The sequence below is a fragment of the Agelaius phoeniceus genome, chromosome 17, assembly GCF_051311805.1.
Source record: "Agelaius phoeniceus isolate bAgePho1 chromosome 17, bAgePho1.hap1, whole genome shotgun sequence".
Taxonomy (NCBI): domain Eukaryota; kingdom Metazoa; phylum Chordata; class Aves; order Passeriformes; family Icteridae; genus Agelaius; species Agelaius phoeniceus.
Window position 1 is genome coordinate 7,154,393 of NC_135281.1, and position 16,654 is coordinate 7,171,046.

Genomic DNA, 16,654 nt, shown 5'->3' on the forward strand with positions numbered 1-16,654 from the left:
CCTCGGACCATAATCAGCAATCAGCAAGCCGATGGAAGGGACGCAGAGGGTGCTGCGAAGTCTCGCCCCGTGCGAGCCGCCCGTGTGACACAGCTGCTCTGTGCTGGCTGCCGGAGCAATGAGCCATCGCTGCGGGGACATGCAGCCCCGGCCGTCACCCTGGGAAGGTCCCTTTCCCATCCCGTCCTTCCCATCCCTCTGCTCCAGCGGCTGATTTCGGGGGCGCTTGGTGCGCTGTGTGGGGATGGCCCCGGGCGGCGGCGGCAGCTCGCTGACCTGATACCAGCGTGTGCCATGCCCGGGGCTCGCTGCCTTCGCCCACCTCCCAGGGAGCCTTTGGAGAGACACCGAGGAGCTCGGCAAGCCAGGGCAGCGCTTCCCCGCGGGGCTGCCCCGGTGCCCCGCACACTCCCAGCTCCAAGGAGCAGGATGGAGATGGATCGCACGGAGGGCGACTGCGAGGGCAGGGGGGCATCGTGTGCCCGGCGCAGGGCGGCAGCGCTGCCCGGGCCCTGCTCGGCCTGAGCGGGCACGGCACGGCACGGCCCGGCCCTGCCGGCTCCGGGGGCTCAGCGCTTCCCACCCGGGCAGCCTCGCAAAGACCTGGGGTAGCCCAGGGCCGGCCGAGACGGGCACCCCCAGCGCGGCTGGCACAGCCATCCTGTGAGCTCTCCCGCCTCCCAAGGCACTTCCAGCAGGTAAGACTTCAGGAAAGCCAGGGGTACCCTCGCCTGCTCCAGATTCCCGGCTCGGTTCCGTGTGACAGCTGTGGTGGTGGCTCGGCGGGGACACCGCCAGCCTCGCACGGATCTGTGCCGACCTGCCAGCCGGTTTCACCAAATTCAGCTCGCTGGTCTTGTCCAGTGCGTTCTCCCCGGGCATCCTCAGCCCTGTCCCCTATACAGAGCTCGGCAGGGGCTGGCGGGAGGCAGAGGCAGCCACGAACGGGCACCGGCGGTCTGGAACCGGGCACTGGGAACGGGGAATCGGGAGCCGCGCTCTCCCCGCCTGCTCCCGCGCCTCGGCGCCGGCGGGCGGGCGGAGGGCGGCACCGGGAAGGGCGGCGGGCGGGACCCCCGGCCCCGCGGAGCTCCTGCCGCCGCCGCCGCCGGCCCCGCAGGGCTCGGGCTCCGCGCCGGGCGCGCTCGCTGCGGCGGGGGCGGCGCCGAGGCAGGTGAGCGGTGGCGCGGGGCCGGGCTCGCCAGCGGGGTGCTGCGGGCTCCGCCAGCGGGGGGACCGCGGCACCGGCACCCGGGGCGGGCGGGGACGAGGGCAGCGGCATCCCGGGGCGGGGTGGGGACCCGCGGCATCGGCATCCCTGGGAGCGGCAGGCACCGGCATCCCGGGGACCCGCGGCGCTGGCATCCCGGGGTGCGGCGAGGACCTTAAGATCGGTAACACAGGGACCGGGGCACCGGCAACCCGGGTACCCGGGGTACCAGAACCCCCGGGCATTGCAGGGGTCAGCAGCCTGGGGTGCGTCGGGGACTCGGGGCAACGGCAACCCGGGGTGAGAGGGCAACCGGAGCAGCGGCGTGCAGGGATGAGCGGGGAAGCGAGGTACCGACATCCCGGGGTAAGCGGGGAGCCGCCGTGCCGGCATCCACGCCCCGGGATGCTGCTGGGTGCCGGGGCGCAGGGACCCTCCTCCCGTCCCTCTGCGGGCGGGTGTAGGGGAGTCCCTCGCCCCGGAGCCTGCCTTCCCCGGGGGCTGCATTCCCCCTCCCCGGGGAACGGAGCACGGAGGTCCCTCTGGAGAGCTGTGCACGCTCAGCGTGAGACCTGGGAGTGGAGGCTGGCACAGCGCTGGGCTGTTGGTAATCACCCTCTCCTGCACCCGAGGCGAGCAGGGAGTCCCCCGTCAGCTCCATCTCCAGCCCTGAGCATCTCGGTGGCCTCTCAGCATCCAGCAGCCGCTTGTGCTCTGCCTGCAGGGAGCAGCCAGTAGTGGGAATCCCCCTTCCATTCTCCCCTCTGCCTGCCTGGCAAACCCCCGCACCGCCCAAGGCAGGGCTTGGACCTGAGCATCTTCAAGCCGATGAGCACAGAGACGCTCAGCAATGGGAATGGGGCTCTGCAGGGGCAATTTTGGATGACCAGAAAGCAGATGTCTCCCCAGTTCTGTCCCAGCATATGGAGACAGCACCCTGCAGGAGCTGGGATGCCACCCAGCCCCACGGGCCCCCTCAGGTACTCAGCAGGGGACTCCCAGTCCTACCCCAGTCTCATGGATATCTTGCACAGGATCTCCTCAGTGGTCTGCAGCCAGCACCCCTGCACACCTGGGACACGCACGGTCACAAGCCCCGGGTGACAGGGCATTTAGGGTAGGCTACAGGCAAAGGATAAGAGGTTCCTCCTCCTCTACGCATTTCTAATGGCTCCTTTGAGACAAGCCACACGACTCCCTGCTGGGAAGCCTCGCTGAGCTGTAAGTACAGGGTTTTTTATTTGGACTGTTAATCTAAATCCATTGTACCTGGTTGGAAAAGACCCTGTGTGCAATGCTCCCTGCACTTGCTGCATCCTCACTTGAATGTCTATTAGCACCTTCTTTCCCACTCCCCTGAGTTCCCTTTGCCAGGTAGAATAAATATACATTACTTCCATTTGAAAGCCTTTGAGAAAAAAAATATGTTGTCAAGGGAAACTCTTCTAGCATTTCTTATAGACATGCTTGATCTGTTTTATATTTTATTTTTACTGTCATAAATGCATATACCAGGGATTTTTTTCTCCACAAGATAGATATTAATTTGAACGCCCAACACCCAGCTCACACTGGCTTGTGTAATTCTGACGGTTGTCTCAAAATAGCTTACAATATATTTCAACATCTATCAGAAAGAGACTGGCTTGATCCGTTCCCTTTTTCCAATCATTCATGGAAATTTTGGGTCAACTAAAGGAAAATTTTGCAAATTCACTTTCTCCCAGACAGACACATTTGTATTCTCTGTCCGTTGTGCTTTTAAATAAAAATCACCCAAGCTTCCTAAGTGAGCTTTTGTTTCCCAGCTGATTCCCCTGCAAACGTGAGTGGGGTGCAAGCTTTGATGGTCCAACAGAGGAGATCACACTGGGTCCCAGTTCAAAGCCCAGTTCTGTTCTAAAGCTGAGCTTAGCTGCTTGTGGAACAAATAGGCAAGAGAGTTATAAAACTATTAATTGCTGCTTTAGATTCCTAGATGAAAGCTGTATGTGGGCAGAAATAATTTGGTCTATTCATAAGTGAACATCATAAAGGAACACCTCTGGCAGTTCGTGACCCTTCTCCTCAGTCTGCTTCCAGTGCAGGAGGGATGGAGGGATTTCCCTGGGCTACAAACCTTGCAGGTCCTGACACCCACCTTTTAATTTTGAGCTGGGAGAGAGGTAGGAGCCATCCCCTTCTGGCTGTCAGGGTTTGGCACGTCTCACCCAGAGCCACAGCTGTGCACTGGGGATGGTCCTGCTGAGCTGGAGGAATGCTTCAGGCTTGTCCTGCCATCCTGGGCTGTCCTGTGCCCCAGCCCAGCCCCCAAGCCACCTTGCCTTTGGTTTTAGTGGCCTCACCTTTCAGAGAGGCTGCTCTATAGGGAGGGTGCAGAGAGAGTCTGAGGTTGGTTTTGGGATCAGCTGGATCCCACAGATGCACCTCCAGGGCCCCCCATCTGTGTGTGTGTGCTTATAGCCTGAATGCATGAGCATCCTTCTGGAAGGAACCTGGATTAGTCATCCCTACCCCACAGATGGGCTGTGTGATGTCTTCTCTGGAAAAGCCAATCTGACACTGAAATTCCAATTTATCCCTGAAAGAAGGGTTTACACCCCTTCTTCTCCCTTGCTTTTGGCTTAAGCATTAAAAATGGATCCTTCTCCTTCTTCCCTCCCGTTTGAAAGGCGAGACATGGAGTCCATTAAGCTCTGAGGTTTATCACCAGCTGGTTGCCTCCTCCAGACGTGGTGTGATGGAAGTGCTGGTTGTGGTGCAAAGCTGTGTCTTTAAGGAGCCCCGGGCTGGGAGATGCAGTGGAGTTCACAGATGCTTTTGCCAGGCTGTTTCACACAAATCTGGCATTTCCTGCACCCACAGCCATGCTCAGCTTAAAAAACACCTCCAGGGCTCAACCGTGGCTCCGTTACCTGTTCCTCTGCAGCTCTGCCCTACCCTACAGATTTAGAGGTGACCGTGTCCCCCAGGTCCCTCCCAGTCTGACAGACCTTTCACACCGAGGTTCTCAGACTGGAAAGCAGGCAGAGCCCTGGTGTTTGCCCCATAAACCCGGTGAGATGGCTGCTGAGGAAGAACTCACGGGACTCCCCTGGGTGTTGTGACCTAGCTCATGTCCCTGACCTCGGTGTGGGACCAGGCTGTTCTCTGTGGGGTCTGCTGGCACCTCAGCATCACTGCAGGGGCTGCAGTCTTTTTTCCCTCAGCTCCTGCTGCCTGTTTGTGCCCTCTGTCCCTGCGGCCCCTAAAAGCTTGGAAAATTCTGTGGGTGACATAAGACAGGAAAAAATGTAATTCCTCCACCAAGAGAGCAAAGCAGTGTCCCTCAAACCCCACCACTCTGTGCCAGGAGCAGGGAGATCCTGTGAGTACAGGGCTGCTCCATGTGTCCCCTGGTTGTTTTGATGAATAAGGCAGGTGGAAAAATCTGATTTCAAGGTGGTGCATAAAGATCACGATGCTTTTTATTTGCCTTTTTGCTCTAAATTTCTGAGCAAGACAGGTAAATGCATCTGCATCTGGGAATGCTCCTCTTTCTTTGATGCTTTAACGGTTTCTCATTAGAAAATAGAATTTCTGCCGCACAAAAAAGCCCAGCTCCCTGAAACTTATAAATCCCTAAAATGCAATAGAAATCAAAATGCTGGGTTTTTATTTCCCCATCGACATACAGATTTTATTCAGTCATCAGTGATTCTGAATCATGTTTTTGCTCTGTTTCAACATAATCAAAATAATCTTAATATTTTACATGGCAGGACACACAAGAGGAAACAAAACAGGCAGATGAATTGTTTTGACACTTCTTCCTCTCAAATTCTCCCTAAAATCGACACCTTCTGTGACAATACTTTGATTTTGGCAAAACTGCCTGTGCTGCTGGAAAGATTGCACCATCTAAGGACTTTTTGACCAGGTCTAATTAGTAGCGTGGGTAGTGGGGCTACAAAGCACTTTGGCAGAATCACAGCAGTGGTGATTTGACAAGATCTAATTTTTCCTCCGGGAGACTCTTTGGGGAATAAATCTTCTCTTCAGTAACTAATTACCTGTTTGAAGAAGGAGAACCCCATGGGTGAGGTACTGGAGGTGAATTAAACTGCCTTCCTTAGGCCATTAACAACCTGCAAAGGGAGAAATTTTAGCAGGTAAAAAAGCAAGGAAAAGTTTCACATGGAAAAATCATTGGCTTTTCTTTTTTTTAGTTTCCATACCACAGGAGAACAGCAGTCTAAAGCTGTTTTTCTCCCCTTCTCTCTCCTTGGTCCTCACTTCTCAAAATGCAAACATCCCTCCTCATTCCCCAGGGTGCTTCTGCTCCCCCACATCCAGGAGCAGCCCTCCAGCCCCGCTGTCTCATCCACAGGTGGAACCCGCTCCTGCTCTGCTGATCATGGTCAACAAGACCTTAAACTACTGGGGTCCCAGTTTTGAGGAGGACGTTATCAACATCAACGTGGGCGGTCTGCGGCGGCGGCTCAGCTCCAGCGCGCTCTCCAAGTTCCCCGACACGCGCCTGGGCCGGCTGCTCTCCTGCGACTCGGAGGAGTCCATCCTGCAGCTCTGCGATGACTACGACGTGAGCGCCAGGGAGTTCTACTTCGACAGAAACCCCGGCTTCTTCCTCTACGTCCTCCACTTCTACCAGACGGGCAAGCTGCACGTCATGGAGGAGCTGTGCGTCTTCTCCTTCTGCCAGGAGATCGAGTACTGGGGCATCAACGAGTTCTTCCTGGACTCCTGCTGCAGCTACCGCTACCACGAGCGCAAGCTGGAGAGCCGGCACCACAACTGGGACGAGGAGAGCGAGGTGAGCAGCGTGGACACGTCCCCCGATGAGATCTCTGACATCAACCACGACCTGCTGCGCTACAGCACCCTGCGCTGCGGCAACCTGCGCAAGCGCCTCTGGCTCACCATGGAGAACCCCGGCTACTCCATCCCCAGCAAGCTCTTCAGCTTCGTGTCCATCAGCGTGGTGCTGGTGTCCATAGCCACCATGTGCATCCACAGCATGCCCGAGTACCAGGAGGTGGATGAGAACGGCAACGTGCTCGATGAACCCATCCTGCACAAGCTGGAGTATTTCTGCATCTCCTGGTTCACCTTCGAGGTGTCCTCCCGCCTCCTGCTCTCACCCAACCCCAGGAAGTTCTTCAAGCACCCACTGAACCTGATTGACATTGTGTCAGTGTTGCCCTTCTACTTCACCCTCCTGGTGGACGTGACCATGGGCAGTGACTCGGAGCTGGGCAACCTGGGCAAGGTGGTGCAGGTGTTTCGGCTCATGAGGATATTCCGGGTGCTGAAGCTGGCTCGGCACTCCACCGGACTCAGGTCACTGGGGGCCACCTTGAAGGTAAACTGGCTCTCTATCTCCTTACCTACTCCTTTAGACTAGTGCCTAGTAGGGCTGAGAGTGACCTGCTGAGCAGGTAGCAGGCCAGCCAGCAGCTGCTGGGTCTGCCAGCACCAGTGTGAGTGCTCAGGGCTGCTCCTGTCCCCATTCTGGAAAATGGGGAACCCTCCTAAGGGCATGCTGCCAGCTGACCAGAGGCCAGTGTCCAACCCGGGGTATCTGCCCTTTTAGGGAAACAGAAATCCTGCTCCAGCTGAGTTGATACTTGAATGCTTCAAGATACAGTGAGGTTGGCACAGTGACTGACACAAAGCAGCAATAGAAAAGAAACGGGTGAGTTGTATGGCATGGGACAACCAGCCCCAGGAAGGGTCTATGCCCGCAGCAGAGCCTGGGTTTCCAGCAGTTGCCCCTCAGTGTGATAGAAAAATTGGCATGCAGGGCTGGGGGAAGCTGGTCCCAGGACCATGTGGTCCTCAGGAGGAAGGTCTGGAGGAAATGCTGAGCAAGTGGAGGACCAGGATTCAGGTATACCTAGATGCGGCATCCCTGCAGATCTGGTGAGAGGGTCCACATCTCCCATAACATGCCCCAAGGCTGTATTTCTCCAGATCCCCACCCACAGCACCCCTGGTGTCTTTAGACACACCAAAGGCAACTTGAAATCTGTCCTGCAATCCTCACTATCCTGGTGCTGCAGCCAGACCTCCATCACTGCAGCTCAGTGGTGAAGCAGGAGAGCTTCCATACCCAGTGTGGTTCTGCTCACCCCCACCATCTCTCCCCTCCACCCTTCTCCTGCTGAAGACCATGTTCCTGAATCTGGGGAGAAGGAAACTCACCTCCTGTGCTTACACAGAAAATCCAGCCTGGTGCAGAGGCCAATTAAACTCAGCCTTTAATTGTCCCTGGTTCTTGGTGATTGCATCAACAGGAATCCTAAAGCTGATCCTTGAGCCTGCTCAGAGTGACACATGCTCCCAATGCCCTTCCACGCATGGAGCTGGTGCTGGGCATGAGGGGATGATCACCAGGGCAAACACTGCCTCTTCTTGGGTCAATTGCACAAATATCCCTGTGCTTTACCCCCTTCAAATGACTAGTGTGCCACACAAATGGCCAAGGAAGCAATCTTTGTAACAGAGCCTGAAATTCAACCAAAGGGCCACTCTCCTCCCACTCAGTGCCTGGCATGGGAGGGAGCTGCAGCTCCTGGTGCTGCTCCCTCTGAAGGGCCATGCCAGGGATGAGTAGCTGGGGACACCCTGTTTTTGCTGCTGCAGCAGTGACAGGGCTGGCATCGGTGTACTGGCCTTGGCTGCTGGGGTTGGACCCGTTCCCGTGGCTGAGTCATGGAGGAAAGCAACCATTGAGTGTGAATGGGAGTGAGGATGGGCAGCAGGAAAGGTCTTCTGCCAGCTTCTGCTCTGATGCAGGATCAGCCCTGCCCAGAACTAATCTTGCAGAGCCTACAGAGCATCAAAATATTCCTGACATCCTCAAAAACTGCTGAGAACAGGGTCCAGGGTGGGTTGCTTGAAATGAAGATGCCTGAAGTCCTACCTGCATCACACTTGCTTCTGAACACTCACCTTGAAAGGGCACTGACAAGTGACAGACCCAGGTAAAACTGCTGATGAAATTCAAGTAAACTTGCACAGGTGGAAAGGGCTCCCTAAGTCCTGCTGGTGCTCCATCCAAGCATGAACACCACCTTTCAGCAGAGCAGGCACTGATGGACTCATGTGCACATTACTAAGCACTAAAGGAGGTCTGGGGAGCCGGCAGCATCGCGGCTCCGGCCGCTGACGAGCGGCTGATTCAGCCAGTGACGTGCTGGAAAGTGCCCCTTCCTGGGGACTCCGCAGCCAGCTCTGAACGGGGATGAGCAAAGACACAAATCTGATGCAGCAGCTTGGCATTGTGATTTAGTGGGCACATAAATTACAACGTCTTGTTAATCATAATTTACTTCCTATTGTGAGAGCAGAGAGCAGGAGCAGAGCAGTGGAGGCTGTTAACAGCCAGGAAGGGGGAGCGATGGCTCTGGCAAGCTGAGTGATTGTTCCCCTGCCACCAGAGTGCTAGCTGAGGGAATTCTGCCATTTGTGCACTGTAAACCCTGAACAGCCCTCAGACTGCTTGGGGCCTGATCCACAGCGTGTTTAATTTGAGAGGCTTCCTACACATCTCTGCTCTTCCTCCCCACTATGCCCGACATCCTTTACCACTACTGCAGCTCTGTGGGTGTGGGTTTGGACCCCTCTCCCATTGGCTGTTGATAGATGTTGGTCCCTGGGTAATTACAGCACATACAGGGATCTTCAGGGGTTGTTGTCTGTCCCCTCAGGGGCATTAATACATAAAGAGGTTGGAACTCTGCACATCCCGTGTCACCCTGCTGTCACTACCATGGGCCATCTTTGCTGGGTTTCCACACTCCTATTTCTAGCAAGACTCAAAGTGGGCTCTTCCATTCCAATTCTTCTGCTGTGCTGGAGGAAAGATGTGCATTTGGCAGGAACCTGGAGAGACTGCTGCTTGGAGGGCTTTTTGCTGGAGTCTTTTATTACCTAGCATTGCCTCCCCCAAGGCTGGCTGCTTGCTAAGCCTGCAACCCACCCAAACCCTGGTTAAAACTGCATCCCACCCAAACCCTATCCAGGCCTGCATCCCACCTGACCCTTGGCTAAACCTGCATTCCATCTGAACCCTGGCTAAGCCTGCATCCCGCTCAGACCATGGCTAAAACTGCATCTCAGCCAAACCCCAGCTGCAGCTGCCTTCCCCCTCAATCAGTGAGCAAACCAGAAGTTTTGCAGATAAAGGGCTGCAAATAGATGGCAGCCAGTGCCTGAGGATCAGCTGGGAGGTTTCTGGAGCCTTCCTTGTGCTGCAAACCCTGACCCTATGTGTAAATTGAAGCAGCAGGAGTTATGGAGCTGCCTGACTTCCCCTTTGCCTTCCCCCTTCAACACATCCCAGGGCCAGAAGTGATACTCTTTAAAAATGCATGAGGTTATTTGGTGCTGCTGGTCCCCAGCTGGGATGTACAGACCTGCTGTTAACTTCCAGCCAGGAGCAGGTCATTCTTGGCCAAGTGATACACCCTTGGCTCTGAGCTGTTTGTCCTCTCAAGGAGCTCCCCTGGCACTGCTATAGGTGAGTAAGGAGAAAGGGAGGAGAAGGAGGAGGAAGGGGAGGAAGAGGAGGTTATTTGGTATTACTGGCATTATCTGAGCAGCTTTTGCCAGCTGTCTAAGCAAAGTCTCCTCATTCCCTCCCATGAATCCACCTCCTTTTAAGTCTCATCCTGACCACAGAAGCCTTTTCCCACATCTGCTGCTGTTTGCTTTGTTCAAATGTTGTTTCCTTTAGCCGTTATGTGGTCTCCGATAAAGCATTCTCTGCTTGTTAGGAGACTGGGAAAAAATCCCTATAATCAGAGCTCTGCTTTCCTTTTCCCAAAAGATGAAGAGCAAGCTGGCAGGTCAGTGGGCAGAAACATCCAAAAAATTCACTGATGGCAGTCAAGAAGTGATTGGACAAAGCCATGCTGGGAGGATGGTGGTGGCAGCCTGTCCCCTGGCATCCCTTCCTGGCATGACTTGCTGCCTGATCCTCCAGCTGCCCACTGCCTGTTCCCCCTGGGCTCCTGGCACAGGTTTATACTTTGTTCAAATGTTAGGAATATAAAAAGAAAGATCACAGCACAAATGTTTTAGGTAGAAACCAGAGAAATGATATCTTCTTCAAGGAGCATTGCATACCACTGCCATCAGGGTTGGGTGTCCCAGGGCTCTATTCCCACCAAGGCTCCCAGATCCCTTGGGCTGTATCTCATCAAGCTGGGGCTTGCAGCACCCTGCAGGATGGGTGCTAAGACCAGCCCATGCTGACACTGGATGGGTCCCTGGTCTGCCCTGATGACCAGGGATGTTTGGTTTGGTGTCAGCTCTGTGTGATGTTTCTATGTGTGTGTAACAAAGGGTTTCATGAATGCTGTGGCTCAGTGGTGTGGGGGTACAGGAGGGACCCTGGGGCTCAGGGGTCCCCAGGGAGCCTGGGCTGAGACCTGGGTAAGAGCTGAGCTGAGCCTGCAGCAGAGACCACGTCCTCTCTGTGAGCAGTGCCAGCGACTCAGGAAGGTACAAATTGCTTCTTTTAGTGGCTGCTATTAGGTGGTTTCTGGGGACCTGCCAAGATAAAAGGAAAATGTGCTAAATATTGTTAGCTGAGATCAGGCCAGAGTGAGTGCTGGAGGCAGGGGAGCAGCTTCTGCTGGGGATCCCTGGCTGGGGAGCCCAGATCTGTCTTCCCTCTCAGCACTCACAGGCTGGTGGAGTGCAGAGAGGCAGCTGTGGGTGCCAGGAACGATTCCCGGCTGCACCACTTGCTCCAGGTGTGAGTCACTCCTGCCCCACCCCAGCGCACACCTGGAGCAGGACATCCCACAGCAGAGGTGGATGGAACACTGGGATCCCTGGGGAGGAGTGCAGGGAGGCTGTGCAGGGCTGTGTTTGCACTGTGGGATCCCTGTGTCCTGATCAGTGCCCCTCGCTCACCAAGGGCTCTGCTTTGCCTTCCAGCACAGCTACAGAGAGGTGGGGATCCTGCTGCTCTACCTGGCTGTGGGGGTCTCTGTCTTCTCTGGCGTGGCCTACACTGCAGAGAAGGAGGAGGACGTCGGCTTCGACACCATCCCGGCGTGCTGGTGGTGGGGCACGGTCAGCATGACCACTGTGGGCTACGGGGACGTGGTGCCCGTCACCGTGGCGGGCAAGCTGGCGGCCTCGGGCTGCATCCTGGGGGGCATCCTGGTGGTGGCACTGCCCATCACCATCATCTTCAACAAGTTCTCCCACTTCTACCGCAAGCAGAAGGCGCTGGAGGCGGCCGTGAGGAACAGCGGCAAGAAGGAGCCCGAGGAGGGCGGCAGCACCTCCAGCCATGACCGCGACTCCGAGGCCCTGAGCGAGACCTCCCTGGACAGAGCCAGCCCCGACCGACGTGGCCTGACCCCCGGGGCCCACCCCAGCCCCTGAGCCCTTGCTCTGCAGCCCTGGGGCACGTGGCACCTGCTGGGACCCACCTGGGGCACCTGGGACCTGCTGGGACCCACCTGGGGCACCTGGGACCTGCTGGGACTCACCTGGGGTACATGGGACCTGCTGGGACACACCTGGGGCATTTGGAACCTGCTGGGACTCACCTGGGGCCTGCAGGACCTGCTGGGACCCACCTGGGGCATGTGGGACATATGGGACCCACCTGGGGCCTGCGGGACCTGCTGGGACCCACCTGGGGCACCTGGGACCTGCTGGGATTCATCTGGGGCCTGCAGGACCTGCTGGGACCCACCTGGGGCACCTGGGACCTGCTGGGACTCACCTGGGGCCTGCAGGACCTGCTGGGACCCACCTGGGGCCTGCAGGACCTGCTGGGACCCACCTGGGGCACCTGGGACCTGCTGGGACCCACCTGGGGCATGTGGGACTTGCTCATGGTGAGCACCAGGACACAGCAGAGGAGCCATGGCTGGCATCACCCTGTGAAGGACAGGAGGGGTTGGAGGCGATGCCCAGGGGGTGCTGGCTGCTTCCAGACCCTGTGCCTGCCTGGATGTGTCTCAGCCTTCACCTTGCTCACCCGTGGCTGCAAAGGGAGGTGGTGGTGCTGGATACACCCCTGCCAGAAAGGGAGGCAGAAAATAAGAAATACAAGTGACCCCTGATCAGGCACTGCCCCAGGTGTATGGAGGGGGATTTTCCTCTGCCCTCATGTTTTGTGTTGTCCAGGGTGAGGTTAAATAGCTCAAGGATGAGGCAGCCCTCACCAGGCTGGCAGCCCTTAGAGATCCTGTGCCATGTCATCTCCAGCCCTTGTCCCACCCCCAGCAGGAAACAGGCTCAAAAGGCTCAACTGCCCCTCCAGCCATAAAGGAAAGGGGCTGGGAATGAGCCTGTATGGGAGGAGAGGGAGTGTCCAGTCCCATGGGAGTGGGGTGGACTGAACCCCACCTTCTTTCCATCTCTGGGATTTATCTGCTCTCCTGCACTGTCACTGTCAGCACCCGCAGGGATCTGGGGCTGTGCTGGGAGCATGGCACAGCTGGGAGCACTGCCCACACATGGGGCAGGGACACTGCCCACACACCTGGGGATGGCCAGGATGGCAGAAGGAACACTGAACTCTGAGGCAGCAGCAGTCAAAGGGGTCAAAGCTGGGGGAGCTCAGGAGCCAATCCCAGTGGGGCTGTCCCCCAAACCCTGGTCTCCCTCACCACAGCCCCTAGCCTGGCTTTGTCCTGCCTCTTCCCTCCCTGTCTCGGGGCCAGGAGGGCTGTAAGGAGGGGGTCACACTGCCCCAGGTGTCCTCACAGGGAGCTGAGCCCCCCAAGCGCTGCTGCACTCACCTTCCCCCTGCAGGGAGAGAGCTGGGGCAGAGGGGACCTTGCACTGCTTTTGTCACCACAGCCCTGAGCCCCTCAGAGCCAGGCAGGGAGGTCAGCCTGGAACACAAACCCCTTCCTGCCTAGACCCCAGCCCACCTGAGCACTTTCAGGGCACAGCATTAATTCCCTACAGAGCTTTTCCTCACCCTCCCACCCTGTTCTCTGTTTGGAAATGGTGCAGCTCTGTTGCACACAGAGGAGTGCACCCAGCAATGCCTGTTTTGAGCAGGAGAAATGTGCATCCCACAATCCCAAACCACCTCAAACACACTTTAAAGGCTGCAGGATGACCCCAGGTACCTGGACCATGGCTTTGCTGCTGCTTTCCTGGCTGGGTTTCAGCACAGCTGTATTTGCTGGTGCTGGCTCTGCCTGTAGCAATCTGCTGGTCACAGGCAAGGAAAGCCAACACTGGTGCAGGTCCAGCTTTTCCAAGCCCAGTGGGACTCAGGGAGGCTCCCCAAGGAGTGGTGGTGTGGGATGGGAGGGTGCTCACGCTTCTGGCATCATCAAGTCTTCCAGTACCAACTCCATGGTCCTCTCTGTGCTTATTCCTGCTGGGAGCTGGGACTGCAGAGCAGCACCCTCTGCTCCAGCCAGCTCCTGCTGCACTGTTACTTGAATACAGGAAGGAGTTTCCCCTTCTCAACATAAATATTCCAGTAGCAAAATGTATTCAAATGTGAAGAGTAAATTATATCTATTAATGAAAAAGTATTATGCAAATAATTAGAAGCATGTAAATTAATTTTCTATCTATGCATGGGATGCATACTGTATATTTTATTAAAGACCTCAATGACCTGCTGTGGATGCTGGTTTCTGTTTTTGTGGCAGCTGGAAGTGCTCGTGCAGCCCACGAGCTGAGCCAGGGCTGGCTCAGGGTGAGCAGGAGCAGCCAATGCTGCAGGTCCCTGTCAGGCAGCTCCAGCCCCACCTTGGAGCCCAGCAGAGCTCCCACCTCAGCCCTGCTCTGGATGGTGGGAGCTGTGGGATGCTGTGGGATGCTGTGGGATGCTGTGGGATGCTGTGGGATGCTGGATGCTCTCTGGCTGACAGCTGTCCTCATGCCTGGAGCACTGCTGTGATCCTGGCTGCAGTAACTCACCTTCCTGAGGCTCAGTGAGCCAGGCATTCCTGGGGTTGTGTTGGAGCTGGTGGGCTCTGGGAAAAGCCACTCACAGGCATCACAGCTGGGAGGGAGGGAATCCTGGTGCTGTCTGTGGCTCTCTGATGCTCTGAAATGAGGTGGGGTCTCTAGGCTGTTGCTCTGCAGGGGCTGGCTGGGGAGGGCACCACTGCTCTCCCTGTCTGCTGGGCACGATGGGGTAAAAACTGTTCAATCTTTATTCCTTTGAGAGCTTTCCCGTAAAAAAAAATTAAAAATCCACATTCTGCCAACCATTCCAAGGCAAAAGCTGCCCTACCTTGGGGGCTGTAAGCAAGGCAGGATGTGTGAGCCCCTCTGCCCCATGGCAAGGGCACATCAGAGGGGGCTGGGGCACGAGAGCTCTGAGCTCGGGTTTGGGAAAGCCACGAAAGATGTTTTCTTTTTTTAGCCTCCTGCTCCCTGTGAAGACATTAGGATTTGTATGGCTCTGAGTAAGTGCACCAGGAAAATCCTCCCACTGCTGTGCAGGCAGATCTGGCAGAGCTGGAGCTGTGCAGAGCAGGAAGGTGCCCAGCAGCAGAGTGGGTGAGCACAGCCCACGCTCCCAGCGAGGCTGTGCAGCTCTGGGCTGCAAGGACAGGCCTCTCTTACTAGTGCTAGGCAAGCAGGAAACTCGTGTTCTTTTGCTAATCCCTAATCAGTTTTCCTGAGTGGCTGCATTTTCATTTGATACAGTGGGTAAATCAATTACACACTTTATCAGGTTATTCCTACAAAGCTGCTTTCCACATTCACCAAATGATTGACTAAAGCATGACTCTCTTGCCTCCAGGGAATGGTGATTAAGGAGTGACCTTATTAAGCTGTTTAATGCAGCTGAGAATTAGACAACTCTGCTCAAAGAGACAAAGTAAACTTCATTACCTTTGTTTAAAACTTCTTTTCCTTTGCCAACTTTCAGATCCATGACTACCCTGAGCATGGTCTGTGCACTTGGCTGGTAATGAGAAAACCAGGAGATTTTAAAGGGCTTTATTTAGAGAAAGGAAAGACTCCTCACTGGTAGTGTTTCTGGGATCTCTCCTGCTCACAGATTCCTACAACCCTGCTGACCTCAGCAAAAATCAGTTCTCACTGCTTGAGCACACTGCTTGACATGTTGAATCAGTGTTACTTCCGTTTGCTGAGCTATGGAAGGAGATCAGTAAAAACAAACAGTGCAGTAATTCCTTTTTTTTTTTTTTTTACAAAATAATGCTAAACCACTTTTGCCTTGTAGTGAGACAGCCCCAAGGTCTGCATATACTTATGGGTTCACTTTAGCCTTTACCTGAACCCAAGTGCTAACTTAGTTGTAGGAAAAACACAAAATCAAGACTTCTATTCTAACCATCTGAGAGAGCCAAATGAGCAGCCCTGAAGGCATGGAATGAAATGAACCAAATGTGCCTAGACAGGTCACACCATTTCAGGGAATAAAACCCACAGGTCAGGCATGCAGGGAGGCACAGCATCAGCAATGCATGTTCACATCCAGACCTTGAGTCTGCTGAGAGCAGCACAGTGGGAAAGACTGCCCCACATTTCTTTCAAGATCATACTCTCTGTAGTGAAGGAATATTGGTCCAGAGCTTGTGAGCCCCTTGGGCTGAGGAAAATGCACCCTACAGCTCAGTTGTCTGCTGGCTGTGCACAGACAGGACTGCAAGAGGCTCCTGTCACCGCTGAGGATGGGACTCAGGGACTCTGGGCTCCCTCCACGTCCAGCACTGTATTTGTTTGGACAGCAACACCCTAGAGGGGAGCAGGGCCGTCCTTCATAGATGGAATTGAATTGTTTCAAAGTTTTTAAACACATTGGCTTTCTTCCTGGGCTCTTAAATTAAAGAGCAATTAACTTTCAGTCTAGAAAGAGCTGATGGGTATTTCCTGGTTTGACTCGTCAAAATTTTGCCAAAATGATTAGTGAAATGAAAAATTGTCAACTCTCGAGGCAGGGCTGTCAGCCAACACTCAGCATTTATCCAAGCTCAGACTCTTTTGGCCTCTGGACAGCAGGAAATGGTACAAAATAAAGGTGTAGGAAATGAGTACTTGGGCAAAAAGGACACTGGCACAGCAGCTCCTGTAGCTTAATGCTTATAATTATTAAAAACTGCTGGTGCTAGGGGCTTAGTGAAGAGCTGACTTTTTCCTTTATGGGGGAGGAAACCAAGGCTAACCACCAGCCCCAGCTCATGGGTAGCTGCTGTTGCTGGGTTTGTTAGCCACATGCAGAAGTTTGTGCAGCAGGTGCAGTGCTGCCAGAACAGAGGGAATGCACACAAACCCTCCCCTGCTACGGCTGCACAACCCTTCCTCCCTTTGCTCTGGGGCTCCACAATACCCTGGTAATGCTGCTGAGAAGATGTGAGAGCTCCAGGCTTCCCCAGTTACTAGAAAAGCCCGCAGCCTCCCTCCCTTTGATTTCCAAGCTCCTTCCCAACACTTAAAAGCTCAGATCTATTTTGTTTCTTC

At 55.2% G+C, this 16,654-nt stretch overlaps 1 protein-coding gene across 6 annotated transcripts; it reads left to right on the forward strand.

Annotated features, from left to right (window-relative positions):
• The first annotated feature begins 284 nt into the window (after window positions 1-284).
• KCNS1 (potassium voltage-gated channel modifier subfamily S member 1) lies at window positions 285-13,833 on the forward strand. Of its 6 annotated transcripts, XM_077187277.1 has the most exons (4): window positions 1,297-1,394; window positions 2,245-2,431; window positions 5,580-6,572; window positions 11,162-13,833. In XM_077187277.1, exons 3-4 carry the CDS (start codon window positions 5,607-5,609, stop codon window positions 11,615-11,617), a joined length of 1,422 nt encoding a protein of 473 aa, XP_077043392.1. In that variant the 5' UTR covers window positions 1,297-1,394; window positions 2,245-2,431; window positions 5,580-5,606; the 3' UTR covers window positions 11,618-13,833. The 6 variants fall into 6 exon arrangements, with proteins under 6 accessions (XP_077043395.1, XP_077043396.1, XP_077043394.1 ...); XM_077187280.1 differs by lacking the exons at window positions 1,297-1,394; window positions 2,245-2,431 and adding an exon at window positions 285-698; XM_077187281.1 differs by lacking the exons at window positions 1,297-1,394; window positions 2,245-2,431 and adding an exon at window positions 1,019-1,174.
• Window positions 13,834-16,654: the final 2,821 nt, after the last annotated feature.